Raw genomic sequence first — 25194 nt, 5'->3', positions numbered from 1 at the left:
GGTGCTATTATTATCCCCATTTTACACATAAAGCAACTGAAGCCCAGAGAGATCAAGAAGCTTGCCTAGGGCAAGATTCAAACAAGCAATCTGACTCCACATTGCCTAAACTTCACTTCTATACTGCATGGATTGTCATCCACACTTTATGAAGAAGGAATGTCATCAGAATCACATCCAGACTCACACTCTGGAACTGAAACAAAGGAAATAGTTCAGGTATCATATCTTGCTCACTACTGACCCCAGAGCAAAAGGACAAAGAGAATCATCAGCATAATTAGGTCTTTTTCTTTTTGCCAAGCAAGTGTAATTGATTTCATTTTAGTTAAAAGCACATTTGATGTGACTCCACTGTACAACGATCAACAGGATAGTCTTTATCCTGAAAGAACTCTAGAGACAGTGCAGGAAACAAACAAGAGAGCTGGCAGCCTCTCAAAAGAACTACCGCTGATCAAACACTGAAATCCCAATTCACATTAAGAAAATGTACATTAGGTGATTAGAAACTTGTGTAGCTAATAACTAGAAAATTTTTAGTTCAAAGAGTAGCAACTGCATATATACACACACATACAAACTATGTGGGTAAAACATAAGGATTAGGAACAAATAACTCAAGTAATAAATCTAAAAGGAAACAATGAGAAACATAGTAAATACTATGTCTCCTCTCTCTACAACAAACACTGCTGAAACTTGTCAGAGACAAAACCTAGGACCCGCCCTCCACCTCCTGCAGAGGCAAATCTACTATGGAAAACAAGTTACATTTAAACACCAAAGCAACAAAGTATTGATACAATCCCCATAAATTTATTAGAATACAAAGTAAGAAAACAATCAGGGTTTGAATCATCAGTCAAGGTTACTTCAGTGAAGGTTACTTAGAACAATCTGCTCTGGAACCAAAATGACTAACAAACGACAGTCAGGAAAATACTCCAAGGAGGAAAAACAATGCCAAAAGGGTTATTCAGCACACAGACACAGAAGAAATTCAGGAGACCAGAAAGGGACCTCTAAAACAAGTCCTGCGATGGTAAAACGTCTCTGTTACAGACGGCTTTCAATGGCATGAATTTGGTATTAAGGAATCACTGTAAATTCTTAGCGAGTATTTATAAAATATTATTCTGATGATCACACACATACAGTCACTAAAAGGAAATGAGCTAGAATCAGGTACATTAATCCATGTGCAAGGAAATAAAATAGGTAATCTCCCCTTTATCTACAGGGGTACATTCGAAGACCCCCCAGTGAATGCCTGAAATTGTGAATAGTACTGAAACCTATATATACATTTTTCCCTATATATAAGTACCAAGGATAAAGCTTAATTTATACATTAGTCATTATAAGAGATTCATAACAGTAACTAATAATAAAATCGAACAATTATAACAATATACTGTAATAAAATTATGTGAATGTGGTCTTTCCCAAAATATCTTATTGTACAAATTCAATGCCTTTTCCATCTTAACTAAACACACACTGTGGCTGTAATTTCTGCAGTTTGAGTGTGACAGCAAAACTAGCACAGATTTCTCTTTCCTTCTTCACAGTTCAGAAATAGATTTATTCTTACCATAGATCTTAGCAACCTCACCATATGATTATTTTTCCTTTCCCTTTAAGTCAAGCACATTCACCTTTTCACTGAAAAGAAGCAGTTTAATGGCTTCTCTCTAGCATATCTGAATTGCCAGCATCACTACTCTTGTGCTTTGGGCTATTAAGTAATATAAGGGTTACTAGTAGAAGAGTCAATCTGATAGCTACAAAGTGACTAACGGGCAGGATATGCTGGACAAAGGGATGAGTCACATCAAGGGTAGGATGGAGTGGGACTGTGAGTTTTCATAATGCTACTCAGAATGGCACACAATTTAAAATTTATGAATTGTTTATTTCTGGAATTTTCCATTTAATATTTTCAGACCACAGTTTACTGTGGGTAACTGAAACTACAGAAAGCTGAAACTGGGTAAGAGGGAACTATATTACTTATCACCATAATTACACATTTACATCCAGTTAAAATATACATGAGGTAGTTCTATAATGTTTCTCTTAAATGGTTTTATTCCCTTAAACTTACCAAATTCCAAAGGCATATTTTAAAATCTGGATCCCAACTTTACAGAAGGAGCAATCAACTCTGGAACACTTACCTCATGAGAAACAATCTTTCAGTACTTAACTGACCAATTGTTACTTTTATAAGAATCAAATCTAGGATAAAAGATACCTAAGATAATAAGAAAGTCCTTTCCCATATTACGACCTGAAATTTAAAAATCTACAATAGCCCCACCTACTAAATTGTAACACAGAGAACTCTTTACCTAAGAAGAATCTACTTGTAAGAATGCTGCTTCCAGGGCTTCCCAGGTGACGCAGTGGTTTAGAATCCGCCTGCCAATGCAGGGCACACGGGTTCAAGCCCTGGTCCGGGAAGATCCCACACGCTCCAGAGCAACTAAGCCCATGTGCCACAACTACTGAGCCTGTGCTCTAGAGCCCGAGAGTCACAACTACTGAGCCCACGCGCCGCAACTACTGAAGCTTGCGTGCCTAGAGCTCGTGCTCCACAACAAGAGAAGCCACTGCAATGAGAAGCCCGTGCACCACAACGAAGACCCAACGCAGTCAAAAATAAATAAAATAAAATAAATAAATCTATATTAAAAAATGCTGCTTCTGCAGGATTATGGTTGTAATTCATACAAAATCACATGATTTATAAAAAGAATGCCTAAATGAGGTTTACGACTCTTAAATCAATTTCTAGGATAAACTGGTAGAATACAAATGAAAAGCTGGAAATTTTGAAAAAATATTGTTTGTGGGAATTTTTTAAAAATGTCAAATAATGAAGCTTCATCAGTTCATTCACCAAACAACTGCTATGTACCAGGTTCTGAAAAACGGTGAGAAAGATATAGCCAGTCCCAGCCTTCACAGAGTCAAGAGTTTAGTAGGAAAGACATGAATAAATGACTCTAGTACCATGTGGTAAGTGCTGTGGAAGAGAAAAATTCAGTGTTATGTAATCACATAACAGAATGCTTAGGTAGAAGAGTTTCAGAAAAGGTGAAATGACCTACATGTTGTGATTTGAAGGATGAGAAGGTAGGGGTACTGGGCATTGTTACAGAACATCCAAAGGCAAGAAACGAAGTGGCAAGAGATGAAGACAAGAGGTAAGCAGGATCAAGATCACAGAGGGTCTTAAATCATGATGAATTTGAACTTTACTTCGTGAGCAATGAACAGACCACTTAACAGTTCTAAGCATGGGACTGTTAGGATTTACTCTAGTAATGACAAAATGGACTGGAGGAAGACACTAATGAGAATATCAGCTATTCAGTCAAGAAATAGGAGTGGGAATGGAGGAGTGGTCAGATATTTAAGAAGTAGAATTTTCTGGACATGTTTCTAGATTGGATGTGGAGAACATGGAAAGAATAGAAAGTTAGGGATGATATCCAAGTTTCTGGCTTGGGAAACTAGTTAGATGACACACATTAAATGATAAGGAATAGTCTCAGGAGAAACAGGAGTCTGGTGTGAAACACTTGTAAGGTAATGAGGTGAAGATTTCCTTTAAATCTGGGCCTTCTGAGAGGTCTGGGCTATAAACAAGAAATTAGGGAGCCATCAGTATATAAGTGTTAAGTGAAGCTTCTGGAGGGCAAGCAAGCATCCAGTGAAGGTACAGAATATAAGAATGCCTATGACAGAACCATGAAGGTCACCAAAAGAGGCAGAGGAAAGAGCCTGGAAAGGAGACTGAGAGGAATCAGCAAAGAGAGGTATCAGGAAGTTTTAAGAAAAGCAAAGAAAATCAGGAGAACATAGTGTCTCAGAAGCCAAAAGAAAAATTATGAAATTAAGAAAAGACAATGTGAAATACTGCAAAGCATCAAGTAAGATAAAGATTGAAAGGTGTTCTCTAAACTTATAAGAATGTCACTAGTGATGACCCTGATTTTAAAAAAAAAGATTAGAAACAAATCATTGAGGGGGAAGAATTATTTCAACCATGACTGATAACAGCAGGTTACTGGTTTTGACCCCTTTATTAAAACGTTTAGGTACGTCTCTTCCTTCCTATTCTAAAGAACTGACTTAGCTTAGTGGTTCCTAAACATTTCCTGTTGGGATAACTCCTGTGTAACACTGAAAAAACTTGAACACTAGAATAACTGCTTTTTAAAATCATCAAATTAAAAACAATTGGATAAAACACTGCTACAAAATCAATAATAAATAAATGCACATTAGAAAAAAAAATCACAGGGACTTCCCTGGTGGCGCAGTGGTTAAGAATCTGCCTGCCAATGCAGGACACATGGGTTCGAGCCCTAGTCCAGGAAGATCCCACATGTCGTGGAGCAACTAAGCCCGTGTGCCCCAACTACTGAGCCTGCACTCTAGAGCCCATGAGCCACAGCTACTGAGCCCGTGTGCCACAACTACTGAAGCCCAGGTGCCTAGAACCTGTGCTCCGCAACAAGAAAAGCCACCGCAGTGAGAAGCCTGCGCATCGCAACGAAGAGCGGCCCCCACTCGCCCCAACTGGAGAGAGCCCACGCGCAGCAACTAAGACCCAATGCAGACAAAAATAAATAAATGTATTAGAATAAAAAAAAAAATCACAGGTTGCTTGAAAAAAGAAATACCTAAGACATTTTTGCAACCAGATACCATGCTTGGTGTATATGTGGACATGATGCTCCCCTGTGATAACTCTGGCCCAAAGACTGAGAAGTCCTGTGGACTTCTTAGATGATTGGCAAAGAACCTTACCAACTTTGAAAAATCTGTAATTCTCAAGTTTTCAAAATAAATTACTGAAGCAAAATGGCACATCATGGTAGATTTTATAATGGCCCAAAGTGGAATATGATTTAACACTATCTCACACACTATCAACTGTGATTAGACGCCTTTCTCTGGTGAAATCCTAAAATCCCCATTAATTAAACAAAAATATGAATTTTTGCTTTTGCTTTACAAGTATATGCTATCCCAGAAAAAAAAATAATTTGATATAGCCTGCTTGCACGTGAATATCTCAAACCCAATAGACAGAAGCCCAGTTATTTTATTAGTTCATTTTTACATTAAGGCAAACATAAGCCAACAGACAATAACCACTGATTTTCCACTTTATTCACTGATATTGAACCCCGAACTGACAATATTTGTCCATTCCTTCATTGCCTTAAAAATTACAGCTATTGCTCAGGTGGAGAAAGAACAGTCAGAGCATCAGGATTCTGCCAGTTTTTCCATCAGTTCAAACAAATGCTTTCTTGTTTACAAAACCCACTGAGGTTGACAATTTAAAGGTGCTATTCAAATATAAAGCAATTTCTCCATCCACAGATAATAATAAATTACAATTTGTGGTCAGTTATATTTAGGTAGTCTAATAATAACTCTGAGGACTAGACTATAAAAAAGACAAAAAATAGTCTTTCAGTATTTACTGGTCACCATCAGCTAAAGTACAAATTTCCATTAAAAAAATGGCAAAGACATTCTTACTGTTGCTTTACTAAAGTATCATCTAGTAACTCAAAGCAAGACTACAGGTACCACCCCACACATTCCACAAGAACAGTATATGCAAGTGTTCTGCTCAGTTTTATTTTGGGTCAAAAGGAATCATTTTAAAGCAGTTCAAGCTACACAAAGAAGTCAATGTTAAAGTCTAATTTTTAGCAGCAGTCAGGTGAATTAAAAAAAATGTTCTGATAAAACTACAATACACCATGAAATTTAAAAATTATCACAGTGTTGACCTAGACAATGCTGAAAAGTTGAAAATGGGATTTAAGGAAATCTAAAATCATAAAGACAGTTTGCTGAATCTATCAAATACCAAACAGGTGAGGTGGGGCAGTATTTGAAACTGCAATGAAATATCAAAACCTTGTTTCTTTTATAGAAATTATCTTTATTTTTGGTGATTATTATAGAACAAAGAACTTTTATGCATTTTTCATTCACCTACTATTCTTCTGTGATTAAAATAAGCAAATGAAATAGGAAATGACCAGAGAATTTCAGAAATATGAAAACAAGAAGACAAATGATGACTAATTCAAAGAATCACCTTGATTACCACTTCATTAACAGCACTTAGAATCACCAATTTTTAGGGCTGGAAGAAATATAAGAGATCCAATATTTTAATTCTCTTATTCTACAGGGATGACACTAACGTCGAAGAGATAAAATGACTTTCTCAAGGTAACCATGCTGGAGAGCCCAATATAAAGCACACTTCTCCTGGTTCTCACAGTCCACGGGTTCTTCCAGCATACTTGCACTGCATCTTTTCTGTTATTTATTTTTTTTTTTGAAGCAGTATCTTACCCTCCCATTAGAAAGACTATTTGGCTCTCTCAGGGCCTAGCACAACGCCAGATATGTAGGATGCACTAAACTAAGGTAGTTTGCTTCCACATCAGAACTTCCTTTAAAATTAATTTGACTACTTATGTCTTCAGTCTGAATAGTATAACGTGGAAATAACTCGCAAATGTATATAATTGGGAGTTTTTTGACCAAAGGTTACTGTGAACTCTGATTTACTCCGTAACCGCCATTGTACAATCTCAGACTCAGATAAAATCCTCCACCTCACGTTACCTCACCCCAGTATTGTTAAATGCTGCCAGGCCAATTCCCCCCACAGCTGTCAGATACCAGAAGGATTTAATAGTTCAACAAAGCCATAGAAAGCAGTTAGTTAACTCACCAGACACTACGACGCTTGGCTTAACCGTATGTCAGGCTTGGTCATGTAAATTTCCAGGTAAAATTTTAAAATGAATTTAAGATGCTTCTACCCCAAAAGTTTCAGAACTCATGCCCACAGATGAAATAAATGCCACTGAACACCATTTTACTCTTGTCAACCAACAGTCACTGTATTTACCTATCCCCAACCCTAAAATACTTCAAAAAAGGGGATTCACTTGTTATTAAAAGATTATTACTAATTAAGTGCTAGGCCTTAGACATGACCAAGGCAGTTTATATCACAACGTACCGATAGTTAAGGGAATTTGGCTTCATTCATTAGTTAGTTAAATACAATCATCACATTCGCAAATGTCCCCGTACCCACAACCCTAAGGATAAATGCTGTGTCACTGAGAAGAAAAGCAAATATTTTTCTGAAACCAAAAGGAAGCTCTCAACGAATGTTGCTAACCTGTGCCCTCGGGCTACTCCATTCCCTATAAAGGCAGCCAGAACTGAGTTTCCCTAAACCCATGCGCTGCGTATTAGCAGCTTCCGTCTGATGGGAAGCCCCCTGACGGCCACAACCCGTCAAGGAAAGGCTGCACCCGCCGGGTTCTACCTCCAGGGCTCGGGGCTGCTTCTCACCATTTCCAGGTGAGAACCGGGGCCCTCGGGGTGTCCGCTGCCCGGGGCCGGACTGGCCCTGCCCTCCGGGGTCTTCCGTTCACTGTTGCGCTTCAGGCCGCTGGCGTCGCCTCGGCCCCCGGTCTCCCGGCGCCGCCGCTGCCGGCTCCACAAGTACATGGCACCCGCGCCCAGCAGCAGGGGCGCCCCGACCGCCAGCGCCAGCTGCCATCGCGGCAGGCCCCCGGTGCCCGGGCCCGCAGTCGCACTGCCGCCGCCCACCCCACTCCCGGAGCCGGGAATAGCAGCTGCGACCACCGCCGCCTCCACAGGCTTAGAGGCGGCCATGACGAGTGTCCTCCGCCACCGCCTCCTTGCTGTTCACGGGCGCCACAGTCACCACGCAGCGTGCGAAGAAATACTGAAAGGAGGCAAGGACGCAAAGCAGTGAGCGAACAAGCACGCTAGGCAGCAAGAGCGGACGACAGAAAAAGGCCAGAGGTCACCGGAAGCCCAAGGCATGCCGGGCCAGACCTGGCCGTCGTCTTCCCTTCTCAACCAGGGAGGGAGGAGTGGGAAGGGAGGAGGAGTGGTGAATCACTTCCGGGGCAAGGTAAACTGGGCGTGCGGTGAAAGTCCCAGGGAGCCCTTTTAGTTTTCTTTCGTTCCGCTGCTGTTTGTGAGACTAACTTCTGGGATCTTGGGCCTCGGGTGGTAGCCGATGCTGTTCCCTACGCCTTCAATAAAGAAAGGCAGAGGGCTCTCTGGTATAGCGAAGCGGAAGAGGGGCGCACATACGGCGGGTTTTTGGTGCTCGGGAGAGGAGAGGAAGAGGCTCTGAAACTGCGCTAAGAATGGGCGGGAGTAGCAGAAGAGTTGTGAAGATTATTGGCTGGCAGGAGTGGTGGGCGGGGCGTAGGCCGAGCTGCCTCATTTATTGGTGGAATTTGAACCCCTCGTTTTCTCGTTTCTGCCACGTTGACTTAGAGCCCGGCGGTGTTTAGCTCCGTTGTCTGTACCTGTGTCCTCGGAAACCAACAGATTGGAAGGACTTTAAAAAATATGGCAGAAAAGAGCCAAAAGCTGAAGATAGCTCGCTGTATCACCGATCTTCTTAGCTTACCATGGTCTACTACTTAGCTCTACTTCTTAGCTCTACCAAGATTTTAGTTTGGACGAATTTGAGGTTATTGGGGGCAACAGCAGGTGGCAAATCAGGCTCGGTGGAAAGGGGCAAATACAGGTTGGCTCCAGTTGAAACGGCTTGAACGGCGTCCCTGTGACTGACTGCACCAATTACGAAAGCGATGACGTCTGTGTGTTGTTATGAGGTTCTCGAACTGAGTGTCTAGAAATGCGAAGATCTAGAGTTCCCACCTTTCCTGTACGTATTTGTGTCATACCGGATTCCGCTTGACACCTCGCCCCCTGGAGCATCCGCGGCCTCGCCAGTGCTCTATTCCGTCCACTGCCATGCTGTTTTGCACTAGATGTCTCAGCTCTCTTGCCACATCCCAAGTAGAAATTTCAATTCATAGCTTTTATGTATCTAATAGCTTTGTCCTTTCCTCATGTTCTGCACCAGACCTCTTAAAATACAAAAATTTCCTTTGCAAGAAATTGTTTAGAATTCTTGATAGAAAATACTAAACAAGAAATTGTTTAGTATTTTCAAGAGTAAAAGACAAGTATTAATAGAAAATCAGAATCCAGAACTATGGCTCCCCATTTCAGACATACTGATTTGCAGACCCTCATATTAAAAATTTACAAATGATGATTTTGCTTTTGAGTACAACAGGATTTTCAACATCACTATAGCGGTGCATAAAAATCGAGAGGAGTTAATTTATTAAACGGCACTAAAATAGACTTAATGGCCTAATTAGAAAGCTTCAGCATCATTGCTTTTCTCTTGCTTCATGTGTGTTCCTATGAGTAAATTGCTTTCGGGCTGTAGGGTTCCTTAGCAACAGGCTAAGAAGATGAGCTAAAAATAATAGCAATAGAATTGGTTTGATCAAATAGTGATTGTTGCAGGCAATGGCTTCTCTCCCTTCCTGATTCCCAACCCCCAAAGGCAAGTCTTCTGTTCTTAATGTAACTTTTCCCTTGCCTTTTCAGAACAGAGTTAGGATTTTTCTTTCTTGAAATTTCAATTTTTCTGCAGCTTCAGGGGATTGTAGAATGCTAGTGATTACAAACTACCGGTAGGAACTGAAACATATAAAGTTTTTAAAAGAAACTCTTATTTATTGGAAGAGGTAATAGATTGTTATTGTTAAAATTCAAAAGTTACTGTGGGGCTTCCCTGGTGGCGCGGTGATTGAGAGTCCGCCTGCCGATGCAGGGGACGCGGGTTCGTGCCCCTGTCCGGGAGGGTCCCACATGCCGCGGAGCAACTGGGCCCGTGAGCCATGGCCGCTGAGCCTGCGCGTCCGGAGCCTGTGCTCCGCAACGGGAGAGGCCACAGCAGTGAGAGGCCCGCATACCGAAAAAAAAAAAAAAAAAAACTAAAAAAAAAAAAAAAAAAAAAAAAAAGTTACTGTGAAAAGGCTTCTTAAAACCCTGTTCCCCAGTCACCCAGTTCCCTCCAAAGGCAATGTTAGAGTTCTTTGAAACATTTTGTTTAATTAGCAATTATTTATCTAAAGGGTTGGTTTTCTTTGGTTTTATTTTTAAGATTGGCAGGTATATGCATTTGTCCTTGTTACTTTTATACTTTGTTAAACATCTAATTTCCATTCCCTAGCCTATTCATCTTTTTTCTCCCATTTTCTCCACCATTTCCTAATTGATTATAGTATAGAACTGAGTAAAAGTGTCACTACCTCTGTGACCTCAGTGACCTGAAGCATAAATTCCTAAGCTGTGAATTACTGAAAACAGGTTATATTAAAGATTTAATTAGATGATATTTAAGGTCTTTTTAGTGTAATGTTTGTTACAAAATAGTAGGCACTCAATGCTTAGTTCTGTTTTTCTAAATTTTAAAGGAGAGAAGTAAAAAAATTGTCTTTTTTTTAAATTGAAGTTTTATATATGTGAACATAGATATTTTCTTGCTAGATTAATGGAACTCAATCGAAGAAGCTTCACTTTTCTGGTCTGTGTCTTAGGAGGCATTTGAATGAGGCTGAACATCTAATGGGCTAGGATGCAGAACACCTGAGTTCTTATTCTAGCTTTTAATACTACTAAGCTGTGGGTGTGACTGGGCACCTGCTTTCTATATAATGTGACTAGTAGATTAGATGATTCCTAAAGCTTCTCATAGCTTTAAAATTGTATGATTCTAACCCCTCAATTGTCATCACTACATCAAAGCCTTTTTTGATTGGTAGAGTTAGTGGATAGCTGGTTGGTTGATTGGTAGCCAAGCCTTCCAGTGAGTCCACAAACATGCTTATCTTAGGCACATACATACACAGCTTGATTCTCTTTCAGTTCTTTCTTAGGTTTACATCTTTCTCTGTTTTTCTTCACTGAAGAGTTACTTGAAAGAATTGTTATACTTGTTACCTCTACCTATTTATCACCAATTTCATCCAAAATCTCTTATAATCTAGTTTCTAACTTTTTTACTAGTCTGAAACTGCTTTAAGAGTCACAAGTTATTATTTGCTTTTAGCTTTCATATGCTTTTATTGGAGCACTTAATACCATGGGTCATTCTGTACTTGAATGGCTTTCAGGTGACTAAATTCTCCCCTTTCTTCTACTCTGATGAATCTCTAGGTACATACTGTCCAATAGAACTTTCTGTGATGTTGGAAATGTTTTATAACTCTGATATTCAATATGGTAGCCACTTGAAATACAGCTAGTATGACTAACTAAATTTTTCATTTTAATTTAAATTGATTTAAGTCCCTTCGTGTGGCTAATGGCTACCATATTGGACCCGCACCTCTAGATCTTCCTCAAGTATGAGAATCCATAAAAATATATCCTCTTCTTTCTCTTCATTCTCTTCATTTGTAACCAAAGTACATCTCATTGTTTCAGGTACCATATCTCTGAAGATAATCTCTATCTTCACATCTCCTGGTATGACTTATCTTTTCACCTGTAGCCCTGTAATTTCCTACTGTTTATTGAGCAGCTTTGCCTGGATGGCTCATTTAAAAAAAATATAACACTTGTCCTCCCTCCTCATTCTCTTCTTTTGTATAATCCTTTTTTCTCATAATACCACTGTTACCTTGCTGGTTACCCACACTTGAAACCTTAGACCTTTTTGAACCTTTCTTTTTTCCAACTGTATCTACCCAAGTACAAGTAAATGTACCAATATACACATACATAAACCCCAAATCAGCTGTGAAGTCTTGATGATTCTTTGTAGTATCTTTTTGATATTTTTCTTCCTTTTCATGCCCCCTGCCACTTCCCAGTTCAAATATGTGAAAACACTTAAAAGCATGTCTGACACATAGTAAGTGCTCAATAAATAGTTTCTTCCCTTCTTTTCTTTTTTCCATTTCCTTCATCTTCCCTGAATGCTGTATTAGCTTCCCCACCTGTAGTGCCTCTCTTCTATGTGTCACTTTGCACCTTGATACTAGATTATTCTTCCCAAAGCATAACTCCAATTTCATCGTTTTTTTCTTTCTTTCTTTCTTTGGTTGTGCCAGATCTTAGTTGCAGCAGGCAGTCTCCTTAGTTGTGGCATGTGAACTCTTAGTTGAGGCATGCATGTGGGATCTAGTTTGTGCACCAGGGATCAAACCCAGGCCCCTTGCATTGGGAGCACGGAGTCTTATCCACTGTGCCAACAGAGTCCCTCCAATTTCATTTCTGAGCTCAAAGACTTTTAGACTCATTCTACTTCCTATAAACGTCTCTGCCCACCCCCACATCCTTTCTTACACTTTGTCTTTTTCCTTGGTCCACATTCTTAGCAGTTAGCAGTGTTTGAAATTATTTATTTATGTGACCCTGCAATAGGATATAAACTCCATTAGGATAGAAACTTTGTTCACTTTGTACTCCCAGAGCCCAGAAGATAGTCAGTGTAATGGTTGATTTTATATGTCAACTTGGCCACGAGGAACCCAGGTATTTGGTCAAACATTATTCTGGATGTGTCTGTGAGGGTTGGTTGTTGTTTTTGTTTTGCTTTTTTGTTTGTATGTTTTTCTGATGAGATTAACATTTGAATCAATCCTACTGAGTGAAGCAGATTGCCTTCCCTAAAGTGAGTGGCCATAATCAGTTGAAAGCCTGAATAGAACAAAAAGATTGACCCTTCCTTGTGTAAAAGGGAACTTCAACTGTCTGACTACTTTGAGCTGGGACATTGATCTTTTCCTGCCTTTGGACTTGAACTGAAGCATTGGCTCTTTTTGGGTCTTGAGCTTGCCAGCTTTCACACTGGTATTTACACCATCAGGTCTCTTGGGTCTCTGGTTGTAGACTGCAGATCTTGGGACTTCTCAGCCTCTATAATTGCAAGAGTCTGTTCCTCTTATAAATTTCTATATAAATTTCTGGTTCTGGAGAACCCTAAGTAATACCAATACATTTTGGTACTAGGAATAGAGTTCTGCTGTAACAAATACCAAAAAATGTGAAAGTGGCTTTGGAATTGTGTGATGGGTAGAGGCTGGAAGAGTTTTGAAGCCCATGCTAGAAAAAGCCGAGATTGCTGTGAAGAAACTGTTGATAGGTATAAGGACATTAAAGATGATTGTAGTAAGGGCTCAGAAAGAAAAGAGGCAAGCAGGAGACAAAGCTTCCATCTTACAGAAATACATGAATAGTCATGAACAGAATGTTGGTAGAAATATGGATGATAAAGGCCATTCCAGTGACAACTCAGATGGAAATGAGGGAAAGGTTATTGGAAATTGGAGGAAAGAAATCCTCATAATAAAGCGTCAAAAAATGACTGAATTGTGTTGTACATGAATTTGGGGTGAGAAGGACATCAATTTGGTGGGGGGGTCTGGGGGCCTCATTCCCTGTACCAAAACTTGTGTTAGTCTACTAGGACTACTATAATCAAATACCATAGACTGGTTGGCTTAACTAACAGAAATTTATTTCTTACAGTTCTGTAAGGTGGGAAGTCCAAGATCAAGGTTCTGGACACAATTAGCGAGGGCTCTATTCCTGGCTTGCAGATGGCTGCCTTCTCACTGTGTCCTCAGGTGATTTTCTTTCTTTTTTTTTCCTCACCAGAGGGGAGAGAGAGCTGCAGGCTTTTTAGGGTCTCCTCTTATAAGGGCACTAATCCCAGTGGACCAGGCTCCTACCATCACGACCTCATCAAAAATATTCAATGTATAGCAGGCACTCAATATAGTAGGCACTCAATAAAGATTTTTTAAAGTAAACTATATTAAAGTGTATCAAAGAAGGAAAAAGTGGCATTCAAGATTGAATAGGTAGAATGCACCTTAAAACAACATTGAGTGTCTACTGTATGCAGGCTTTCCTATAAAAACCTAAAATACTTTTTCTGGAACTTTCTAAAATATATCACTTCTCTACTTGTTTTGTAGAATTACATTTGTCCTACCTCATCGACTGGACTATAAGCTTCACAGGTCAGGATCTATGTCTGATTTATCTTGTGTCTTCTACAGTGCCTAACAGTGCCTGCTCTAGTGCTGTATGTCAAAACAAGGGAATATGTTTTCTCTCTTTGCATTGGACTATACAGAAGTTTATATTTCTTTTTCACAGTTACCACATTGTCATAATTATTTGTTTTCATGTGTGCTCCCCATACTCAATTTTGAGCATCTGAAGGGTAGGGACCATGTTCTAGTCATCTTTGTACTCCCACATCTATTACGGGGCTGGGCATGTAATGGGTATTTGTTAACATTTACTTATCTACCCAACATGATACCAGAAATGTGGTCAATGCTGAATAAAGAGTTGATGAAGTATTTGACAGTTTCCTGACTACTGCTTTATCTCTATTCCTGTTGCCAGCATTAATGGTCTGGTGCCACCACTGCCATCCAATATCACTGGTATCAGCTGGGAAATCAACTCAGTTGCTGCTACTGCTGCCATCACCAGAAATAGTCTGCTTGCATCACCACCATCATCATAGCTACTTGTTCCCAGTCCTAAGCATGCTGTAGTCACTGCTACCATCTCCACCACTGCAGCTGCTTTCACCAGGACCTGCTTGGTTTGTCCTTCATATTCCACTCATATAGAAGTACTTGTTTCTTCTGAGCCCTCATGCTGTTAATTTTTCTCTGGTCTTTCTCATAATGGTTTCTGCCTTATTCAGCTTCCATCAGAGCATCAGTTGAGTGGGTGGTACTACTTTGCTTCTCAGGGGGAATGGCACTTTAATGATTCAATCAAGTAGTTGCTCCTTTTGCTGTCAGAAGAAGCCTCTGTATTATCTTCAGGGAACAATCTACAATAATCCTAGATCCCTCTCCTTAGCTGTGACTGTTAGCTCATATGTATACTTTATGCACTCATTTGCCACCTTTCTGCCCACTCACACAGATTCATAAGATCTTTCCATCCTCATCAACTTAGTTCATCGCCACCCACGAGAATCTATGTCATTTGCAAATGTAGAAACATTGCTTTGCACTTTAATTTATAAAGATATTGCATATAGGTTATACTAATTGTGCCCTGCACAAGGATGCTGGGAGAAGTGGGGGCTGAGATTCACCCTGCACTTTGTTCATCACAGTCTAGTGTTAAGCTGTGCCTGCCAGGAGAAAGGTATTCCTTTTTCTGATTTGCATGAAGATGCTGGCCCATCACTAAGTGACCCTGGTCATGCAGACCTGATCTTTGCATTGGTCTAGCACTGAACCTGAGATCCTCTATGCTATGCTTGCCTATCTTTACCTTTTGTTGTTTTTCCTAATGAGTGGAAAATAGCCTCAACTCCAATAATGAGGAGGAGACTCAATTTTGTTAAATTTTGAAAAAATATAAAACCATAAAAAATAGTTTCTATACCTATCTTCCAGTTATCTATTGCTGCTTGACAAACTGTCCCAAGTGCTGGTGGTTTAAAACAACTATTTTATTACATCTCACAATTTTGTTGCTGAGGAATTTGGGCAAGGCTTGATTGACTCTTCTTCTGCTGGTGTCAGCAGAGTTTACTCTCCTGGTGGATGGCTGGTCTGGTGGGTTCAAGATGGCTTCACTTAGTGTCTGACACTTTGGTGAAGATAGCTTGGAGACTGGAATCATTTGAGACTATCAAGTAGAGCACCTTCATGTGGCCGAAATTTCCAGCATAGCAGTCAGGGTAGTCAGACTTATGTGACAGCTCAGGGTTCCCTGCTAGAGTGTCCTAAGAGTCCCAGGCAGAAGCTGCAAAGCTTTCCAAAACTTCACTTCTGCCATGTTCTGTGGGTCAAACATGTTAGTAAGAACAGGACAGATTCATGGGGGAGTGAATTAGACTCCAACTCGCAATGGAAGAAGTAGCAAAAAGTTGCAATTATTTTTAATCTACCATGATCTTCTACCAAGATTTAACCAAAGTTGTATTTTGACATATTTACTTGTGATGCAATTAGAAAAACATTTTCATTATAGAACCTTGATAAAATAAACATCATATCTAAAAGTGAAATATTAATAGTTTTCTTTTTGAAGTCAAGAACCAGTCAAGCTTTTCAGGTTTATTACATGTTACTGAAGTGTTAATAAGACAAAAAGGGAAATAAAAGGATAGTGGAAGCAAAGAAGTAACTTTTTATTATTTATAGACAATATGTCTCCATAGAAAATCCAAGAAAATCTATAATCTAGGTCTAAAAAAATAGTTCAGCAACATTGTGGATAAAAGGATAACACGATTCTCAAATTGGTCCCTTGTGTTTTCTAAACTATTGGCTCTTTTGTGATGCTCTGTTCTTAGGTCTGACGATGCCCTTTTACTTCATTCTTCCTTCAGCATGGACAACTATATCAGGTCTTAGCTGTTGGTTGTGTGACCTCACGCTTTCCACTTGGGGGCGGAGGACATCTTGTTGCCAATATTTGTTGCAGAGTCGTCCATGGGTGTTTTTATTTTTTAAAATTTATTTATTTATTTATTTATTTTTGGGTGTGTTGGGTCTTCGTTTCTGTGTGAGGGCTTTCTCTAGTTGCAGCGAGTGGGAACCACTCTGCATCGCGGTGCGTGGGCCTCTCACTGTCGCGGCCTCTCTTGTTGCAGAGCACAGGCTCCAGACGCGCAGGCTCAGTAGTTGTGGCTCACGGGCACAGTTGCTCCGCGGCATGTGGGATCTTCCCAGACCAGGGCTTGAACTCGTGTCGCCTGCATTAGCAGGCAGATTCTCAACCACTGCGCCACCAGGGAAGCCCCGTGGGTGTTTTCATTTACAGTTGCGCTATTGGTTTTTATGTAGAGATTCAGAGAGATTGAAAAGCTATGCTATCTTCATTATTATCTTCCTGGAGTACCCGTAGTTCAATAGCATTTTGATCTAGTCGCTACCCATTTGTGTAAGTCCCACTGTTTTATATATATATGCTTCATTAAAGTTTTTCTTTTTAGTACTCTGAAGATTTTCCATTGTTTTTTGACTCAAAATTTAATTTTTCCAATTTATTTTTCTAAATGTCATAGGTATTTTGTCACAATTCCCTTTAAATGTTTGGTGATCCACTCCTTTATTGTACATCGCAAAATTTTGCCCCTATTAGAAGTGAGACTCACAAGAGTCTAATTCCCCCAGCCCAGTTCTTCTCTGGAGCACTTCTCATGAGGAGGCTTATGAACTCAAGTTAAAAGAAAGTGCTGAGATGCATCTATTTGACGGGCCTGGAGCAGTTCCTGTTTGCTAAGGTTTCCACTACAGATGCAAGAAAAAAGTGTTCTCACACTTTCCGTCTGTCTGATTGTGGCAGCCCAGATTGAATGGGGGAATACAGGAAAAAATTGCAACTCACAAATTAAAAAAAAGTACTGAGGCACTACCCTTAGGCTCTGAAATTGCACTGTGAAATTAATAACTGGGAAGAAGCCTTTTCTGAAGCATAACACACTGATGAGCTGAACTGATAAAGTTTTTTACATAGTGGTAAATTTTAACAAACAGTGTGTTCAATCTGTTATAGAATAATAGGTGCTCAGGGATCAAAAAGACCTTGAGAGGTCATACAATTAATAACACTCCTGGAGTCAGAGCTGCACAGAGTCCATCTCTGGCAGATGAGAATCAATGCTGTGTTTAAAGGTCTCTTGGGAAAGAGATATTATTTTATAAAAACCTATTACAGTATCTAAAAACTTTGATGAAGCCTACCATTAGCCAGAATCTTGCAGAACTCAATGATGCTTAATGCCAAAGTAACTGGATATTTATACAACAAATATTCTAGTAGGCAAACCTTGAAAAACATACCTTCTTTCCCTCACATATTTTTTACATCAACAGTGGTATATATTTAAAATAGTTTTCATAATATAAGCTACATAGCTTTTTAGAATAAAAAATGATAATTATGTACCTTCACGTACATGCTTTAGGACACTTGGTTAAGCAACAAGCAGTCTGTGTCTTGATAATCACCTCAAAAGGCTTGCAAACTTCACAATATAACTGGACAACGATCATGGAAATGGATGATTACATTAGGATATGTTGCCTGCAAAAGAACATTCTGACAGTCAAGACATTAAATAGAACATAGCACACAGTTTCAAGCACTGCTTTCTGGCAAGTGAAAACTGTCTAAAAACCACTGATATATTTTGACTACAAAAAACAAAAAAGAGAAAGGAAAAAAAAGAGGTGTAGCAGCGTAGTTCTTCTGTACATAGCATTTCTTTTCCAGAGTGAGACTGGCTTGGGCAAGCTTGAAAGCAGTGTGAGGAATAATTCGTCCCTTTAACTGTTAAGAAAAAAAATGAACTAAAAAATACATTACTATAACATGTAGGGGCTATGGAGAATGAAATAAGGGAATGAAATGAAATAAAAGGAAATGAATGAAAGAGTGAAATAAAGGCAAAATCGTCTGCATTATTGCAGTCTTCCGAGGCAGCAAATGTGGAAGAGGGCACTGCAAGGCCACTTCATGTTTACACAGGCCAAGGATCATTGTCACTGATTACCTGGGCACCCTTGATGTCTGATCACTTTGTGAGAACACACACCACAAGTTTCCTACCCTCTAAGAGAAGGTAATTCCTTTCATATTAAGTACCATAAGAAAATGGACAATCAAACTCTAGAAAACTGCAGCTATCTCAGCCACGTGACACTTTGCGTAAACACTGTGGCTTGGAAAGGCAGAGCATTAGAGCAGGGTCAAAAGGGCAGCTCCCTTTGGTCCCATGCCCCTGGCAGCATCTCCTCAAGGCAGGTGTCCAAGCCCCTGCCAGGGGAAGCTGGCGGTTGGGCTCCCAGGGTGTGGCATGGCCTCCTCTCATGCCCTGGCTTCCCAGATAGGACGGAAGAGCAGTTCTCCCCCCAGCTGCCAAGACTTGACCTGCTGTTTCTCCTTTGCTGTGCTTTAAGAACTTTAGGACAGGCAAAGTGGAGAGCCATCTTTTGCTCATGCTTTAAAATAGATGGGCTTGGGCTTCCCTCGTGGCCCAGTGGTTGAGAGTCTGCCTGCTGATGCAGGGGACGCAGGTTCGTGCCCCGGTCCAGGAAGATCCCACATGCCGCAGAGCGACTGGGCCCGTGAGCCATGGCCGCTGAGCCTGCGCGTCCGGAGCCTGTGCTCCGCAACGGGAGAGGCCACAACAGTGAGAGGCCTGCATACCGCAAACAACAACAACAACAAAAAAGAGATGAGCTTAACTAGGGAAAAAAATGGAGGTGGACTAATTTTGTATAATGTAGACCAAATTCTTTTTCTTTTGGTGGTAAATTTTATATCTTGTTACTTTGGGAAAATTTTTGGCCCAAGGTTTGAAGAATTCCCTTTCCTTCCTGCATTGGGGTTCCAGAGACCACCCCCAGGTTTGGTGGCTCACTAAAAGAACTCACAGGGCTCAACATGTACTCATCGCTAAGATTTATAACAGTGAAAAGATACAAAGCAAAATCAGCAAACTGAAAAAGCCCTTAGGTGACGTCCAGAGGAAACCTGTCTCAAGCTTCCAAGAGTCCTTTCCTAGGGGAGTCACACATGACGTGCTTGATTCCTCCAGCAATGTTTTGTGACAACACGTGCCAAGTGTTTACCAGGGAAGCTCACTGGAGCCTCACAACCCTAAGCTTTTATTTGATGCTGGTCGTGTAGGCATGCTCTGCCTGGCAGGTACCAAAACTCCGGACTTTCAGAAGGAAAGCAGTTGTTCAGCATAAATCACCTTGGTTGTACAAGCAGTATAGGCCACTCTTATCAGTTAGGGAGTTTTTTTTAATCTTTCTTTTTTATTGAAGTACAGTTAATATTCAATGTTGTGTTAGTTTCTGATGTACAGCAAAGTGATTCAGTTATATATATATTTATTGAAGTATAGTTGAATTACAATGTTGGATTATTTACTGCTGTACATACAGCAAAGTGACTCAGTTATATATACATATATATAATATATATACATATATATAATATATATACATATAAATTCTTTCCATTATGGTTTATTACAGGATATTGATTATAGTTTCCTGTGCTTACAATAGGACCTTATTGTTTATCCATTCTCTATATATGTAATAGTTTGCATCTGCTACTCCCAAACTCCAGTCCAACTCTCCCCTGCCCCCTCTCCCCCTTGGCAACCACAAGTCTGTTCTCTGTATCTGTGAGTCTGTTTCTGTTTTGCAGATAAGTTCATTTGTGTCATATTTTAGATTCCACATGTAAGTGATATCATATGGTATTTGTCTTTCTCTTTCTGACTTACTTCACTTAGTATGACAATCTCTAAGTCCATCTGTGTAGCTGCAAATGGCATAATTTTGTTCTTTTTTATGGCTGAGTAATATTCCATTGTATATATAAACCACATCTTCTCTAACCATTCAACAGTTTATGGACATTTAGGTCATTTCCATGTCTCGGCTATTGTAAATAGTGCTGCTGTGAACATAAGGGTGCATGTATCTTTTTGAATTATAGTTTTGTCTGGATATATGCCCAGAAGTGGGATTGCTGGATCATATGGCAACTCTACTTTTAGTTTTTTGAGGAACTTCCATACTGTTTTCCATAGTGGCTGCACCAATTTACATTCCTACCAACAGTGTAGGAGGGTTCCAGTTAGGGAAAGTTTTATATCACTACAGGGGAGTGGTTACCAGCCAAGTTCCCAGATACCAGTTAAGGGCCAACCTTGCAAGGAGGACTTTCTAAGGATAGGCAGTCTCAGGCTTCTGTGTTACCTCTTTTCTGCAGAGTCCACCTTCTTGGCCAAGGCATTTTTAGAGCAAAATTATTTTCAGTAGGACCCCATGCAGCAGGGTGAAAGTATCCTGTAATATTGACTTTTGTTATGCCCTCTAGGGGTCCTGGATTTAGCCAATTTAAACAAATCCCATTAAAAATAAAGGTCATTCTTAGAAAGCTAGGTGGCTTTCTCCTTAAGTTTTTGTATTAACCTTTTCTTAACCTGGCCTGAGCCATCGATTCAAGCACAACGCAATTCTGACTGGTAAGTTGAAGCTGACCTGCATGCCTTCCAGGACTGAGGCGGTCCATGATAGTCAAGGTACACACAGAGAGTACCCTTGGAAACAAAAAGTGTGCCACTGTTAAGTCACCCCAACAAGGACACACATTAGTCAGGCAATACAGGTTAACGAGGCTTCCAGTGTGGCTTCCCACTGTGGATACTTCTGCCTTAGGGCTCTCTGTCCAGTCCAAATAATTCAGTTGAGTCCCTAGTTTTAGAAGGATTTCCAGAAGGCAGTCAGTTTCAATCAGTTTTGCTTGTCTTTGACATCAGTTCATTTGCCTCACAAGTGGGGACAACATCTATACGTGTTCTTCGTGGAAATATAGGAGCTGGGGACATTCCCTGTTGTGTCACAGTCAGTGTTGTTAGGTGTGCTTATAGGCTCAGCAGTCAGTTTGAATTCAAGACCTTACTGCTGTAAGGTCTTGGGAAGGCAACATTGGCATTCAGGAGTGGTTTTTTTTTTTTTTTTTTTTTTTGGCCGTACTGCGCAACTTGCAGTATCTTAGCTTCCAGACCAGGGATTGAAACTGGGACCCCGGAAGAGAAAGTGCCGAGTCCTAACCACTGGACTGCCAGGGAATTCCCCCAGGAGCAGTTCTGAAAAACAGCAGTTATAAAAAACAGAAATCATTAATGCCCACCTTTCCCTGCATCTCCCAGGTGCTGGCTTTTTGTTTTTTCTGTGTTATTACAAAATCAGTGTGTCTCATACAGTAAACTTAACTTTACATTTTTTTTTCCCAATCATTTTTTATTCTCATCTAGACCTTTCAGCAGGAAGTGCTTGGTATAAAGAGAGTGTTGAGAATTTAGCTAAGCTACTCCATGCTGTTGCTGCCTCAGCATCTATTTTGTTTGGCCAAGCAGCCAGCAGTGACCTTAAACTGACACTAGTCCCCTCAGGCAAACCCATGTCCCAGATGGCAGCTCACAGAGTCACAAGGAAATGTAAGTTCCTGATAAGACTTCCCCAACAGCCCTTGTGATCAACAATCTCCCCTGCTTCCTGTGCCTTCCCCTTATATGCTCCTTAGATAAGACCAATAAGACCTTTGTGGGATTTATCAGAACCCTGCTCTTTTGGTTTGAATTGACCAATCAGGCCTTAGCCCGGGAACCACAAAGCACTCTACCCATAGACTCTAATAAAAACATGTTCCGCAGGTCCTGCTTCTCTCTGTTTGCACTCTCCCATGTGGTCCCTCAAAGCATGCCAGGTGCTTCCTCCAGGACCTGTGAGTAATAAACTTCTCTATTTTAATTCCTCTTGTGATCTACTGTTGAACTGCAGCTCACCATCTGATACCCTGCACTCCACTTAATAAGTATTAATTTAACAAATCCAAACAGAGGAATAGAAAAATTCACGTAGAAAAACAATTTTAATAAACTTAGCCAGAAAGACACGTCATGTTCAGGAACTGGTAGGACAGAATCCTGAATTTTCAAGAGTTTTCAGAATGTGTTTACATAACTCTGACGCCTGTCATCCTGATCATTTATTCAGTAAATAGCCCAGAAAAGACCAATCTCTGTCTGGGGACAGCTATGTTTAATAATCAAAATTCCTAACTAAGAAGAAATGTGAGTGAAGTAGAATCAGGTTATCAGTCCATTGTAAATTTCAAATAATCTTAAAATCCAAACACAAGTCAACAGCAGTGAGACATGCCTGGGAAGGGGATGAGAACCCTATCTGTTAGGAGTGGGTGCAGAGGTACCTCTCCCCATAATGTGCTCTCTCCCGACTTGGAGCTTTCGACAGGAATCACAAGTTAGATTTCTTGTGATTAATCATCTCAGATGCAGTTAGTTCTTGCATGATACAGATAGAGCCACTAGAAGCTTGGTTTCATCTGGTCCCGTCAGAGAACAAGCACTTTCCCATGGGCATCTTCAAGAGACCTGTGTGGTCCAGTCAGCATCCATAATGTTTTTATAGTTTATGGCCCCATAAGGGAGGAGGGTCTTAAATCTGCAATAGTCCCAGAGTCTGAGTTCTGTTCATTGAGCCTATGTCTGCTTTTAGAGGTCCACCACAATCCTTATGGACCAGCACAATCATTATTAGGTTTCATCCTACCGTTAGGTCCAGGCAAATAGGATTTCTGAATTCAGGATTCCAAAAAGGACTTTTCTTCTTTAGCAGCAGCAAAGCCAAGAGACTACTGGGCCAGACAGTGAGGTTTCAAATCCTTCTAAGCCCGTTTTATGTTGTCAGACTTAAAGTCCAAATTGACCTACTCAAAAATATGCACATTAGGCTGGAAAATCATCAGCCTCTAAGGGTTAGATATTTGCTTTTTAAAAAATATCTTTATTGGAGTATGATTGCTTTACATTGTTGTGTTAGTTTCTGCTGTACAACAAAGTGAATCAGCTATATGCATACATATATCCCCATCCCCTCCCACCCTCCCTATCCCACCCCTCTAGGTGGTCACAAAGCACCAAGCTGATCTCCCTGTGCTATGCGGCTGCTTCCCACTAGCTATCCATTTTACATTTGGTAGTGTATATATGTCAGTGCTACTCTCTCACTTCATCGCAGTTTCCCTTTACCCCACTGTGTCCTCAAGTCCATTCTCTACATCTGCATCTTTATTCCTGCCCTGCCACTAGGTTCATCAGTACCGTTTTTTTTAGATTCCATATATGTGAATTAGCATACAGTGTTTTTCTCTTTTTGACTTACTTCACTCTGTATGACAAACTCTAGTAGACATCTGATTTTATAAGAACTTATTAGCAAACTAAAACCTGCCTTTTAAAATACAAAAGTTGATTTTCCTGTGGAGATTTGCTCTCCTTTTATGTTGTCTACCTTTTCCCATAGACTCCAACAGGCAAAAATCTTAGCAAAAATAATCAGTTGTGAGATTTCGATATCCAAAGAGTTTAAATTTTAACCCATCCACCAGCAGCAAAAAGCAAGGAATTTATGTTCTACTAACATCGTTTATTGGGCAGCTTTCCCTGACTGCAATAATCCCTCTAACATGTATGAAATTACAAGCATATAGTATTTCACATTTATTTTTATCATACATCCAGAAGGAATTGCCACAAAATAAAAAGCCAGTTTTTTGAAAGTCTTTCTCTCTTTCTCTCTCTCTTTTTCATTGCAAGTTTACACAATCCCCTAGCAGTAAACTCAGTGCTTTCAGGATTGACATTACAGCTGCTTAGAGATCTCAGCTGGAATGCAAGGGGCTGCTGTACCAGTGGATAAAATGTTGTTTTTCCCTTCTCCTTTATTTCTGATTTATCTAAAGCTTGCCTTGGCACTGACAATCTTTTCCCCTCCCACCTGGAGGAGAGAACAAAACCCTAAGGCATCATCCAGGCTGCAACTGCAATTTTTAATCTCCTCACTTCAGCTACCATTGCCAAAATCAGCCAGCACATTCAATGAGCCAATCCTTCTGGAGTTGGATGTATCATTTTAAAATTTCATAGGTAATCTTTACCTTTCATAGCAGACATCATCTCTGCTGCTGTTTCATATCACAGATGACTAGGTGGCCACTTGGCATTGAAAATTTATCATTATGTCCCCTTCATCCTTTTTCTAAATACTGCTTTAGCCATATTTCAGTGAGTTGGGCTTGTTTTAGTGAATCCTATTTCTGATACCAACTGCCACCCCCAGTTTGGAGATTTGTTAGAAGAATCCACACAGGACTCATCATATAGTTGTATTTGTGGATAAGGTTTATTACACTGAAAGGATACAAAGCAAAATCAAAAAGGGAAAGGCATGTTGGGTGAAGTCTGAAGGATACCAGGAATAAATTTCCAAAATTCCTTTTTCCAGGTAAATCCCATAGGATGTGCTTAATTCCACCAGCAATGAGTTGTGGCAACACGTGTGAAATGTTGTCTACATGTTCATCAAAGACTTAGTGTTCAGGGTTTTTGCTGGGTACTGGTCATGTAGGTACCCTACTGTGAACTGAATATCTGTGGGCCTCCAAAGTTCATATGTTAAAGCCTAATCCCCAATACCACCCCAATGTGGTGGTATTTGGAGATGGGACCTTTGGAAGGTAAATAGGTCATGAGGCTGGAGCTGTCAGGAATGGGGTTAGTGCCTGTGTAGTTAGTTTAAATGTCAATTTGACTAGCTATGCGGTGCCCCGATTAAACATTATTTCTGGGTGTATCTGTGAGGATGTTTCTAGATA

At 40.3% G+C, this 25194-nt stretch overlaps 2 protein-coding genes and 1 non-coding gene across 10 annotated transcripts in view; 2 read left to right on the top strand and 1 right to left on the bottom strand.

Moving 5' to 3' along the window:
- The window catches only part of TOMM70 (translocase of outer mitochondrial membrane 70), a 44256-nt gene extending 36311 nt beyond the window's left edge, over nucleotides 1-7945 (bottom strand). Inside the window, exon 1 of the mRNA XM_059064675.2 lies at nucleotides 7426-7945. Coding sequence (XP_058920658.1) covers nucleotides 7426-7752 — 327 coding nt within the window. The 5' untranslated portion in view covers nucleotides 7753-7945. The remainder of the gene's footprint in view (nucleotides 1-7425) is intronic.
- A 51-nt stretch (nucleotides 7946-7996) lies between these two features.
- LNP1 (leukemia NUP98 fusion partner 1) overlaps nucleotides 7997-25194 on the top strand; it is a 38727-nt gene continuing 21529 nt past the window's right edge. The window contains exons 1-5 of one of the 8 annotated variants that reach the window (XM_067034812.1): nucleotides 7999-8017; nucleotides 13462-13559; nucleotides 13914-13958; nucleotides 14353-14557; nucleotides 22172-22242. The gene's annotated coding sequence lies outside the window, so the exon portion shown is untranslated. The other 7 variants (XM_067034815.1, XM_067034816.1, XM_067034814.1 and 4 more) reach the window with 7 other exon arrangements.
- Nucleotides 17167-17297, top strand: LOC131757870 (small nucleolar RNA SNORA31). The gene has a single exon (XR_009336021.1). It is a non-coding gene; the product is annotated as a small nucleolar RNA SNORA31 (small nucleolar RNA).

This window comes from Kogia breviceps, chromosome 5, assembly GCF_026419965.1.
Source record: "Kogia breviceps isolate mKogBre1 chromosome 5, mKogBre1 haplotype 1, whole genome shotgun sequence".
Taxonomy (NCBI): Eukaryota; Metazoa; Chordata; class Mammalia; order Artiodactyla; family Physeteridae; genus Kogia; species Kogia breviceps.
This window is presented reverse-complemented; position numbering and strand designations above follow the sequence as displayed.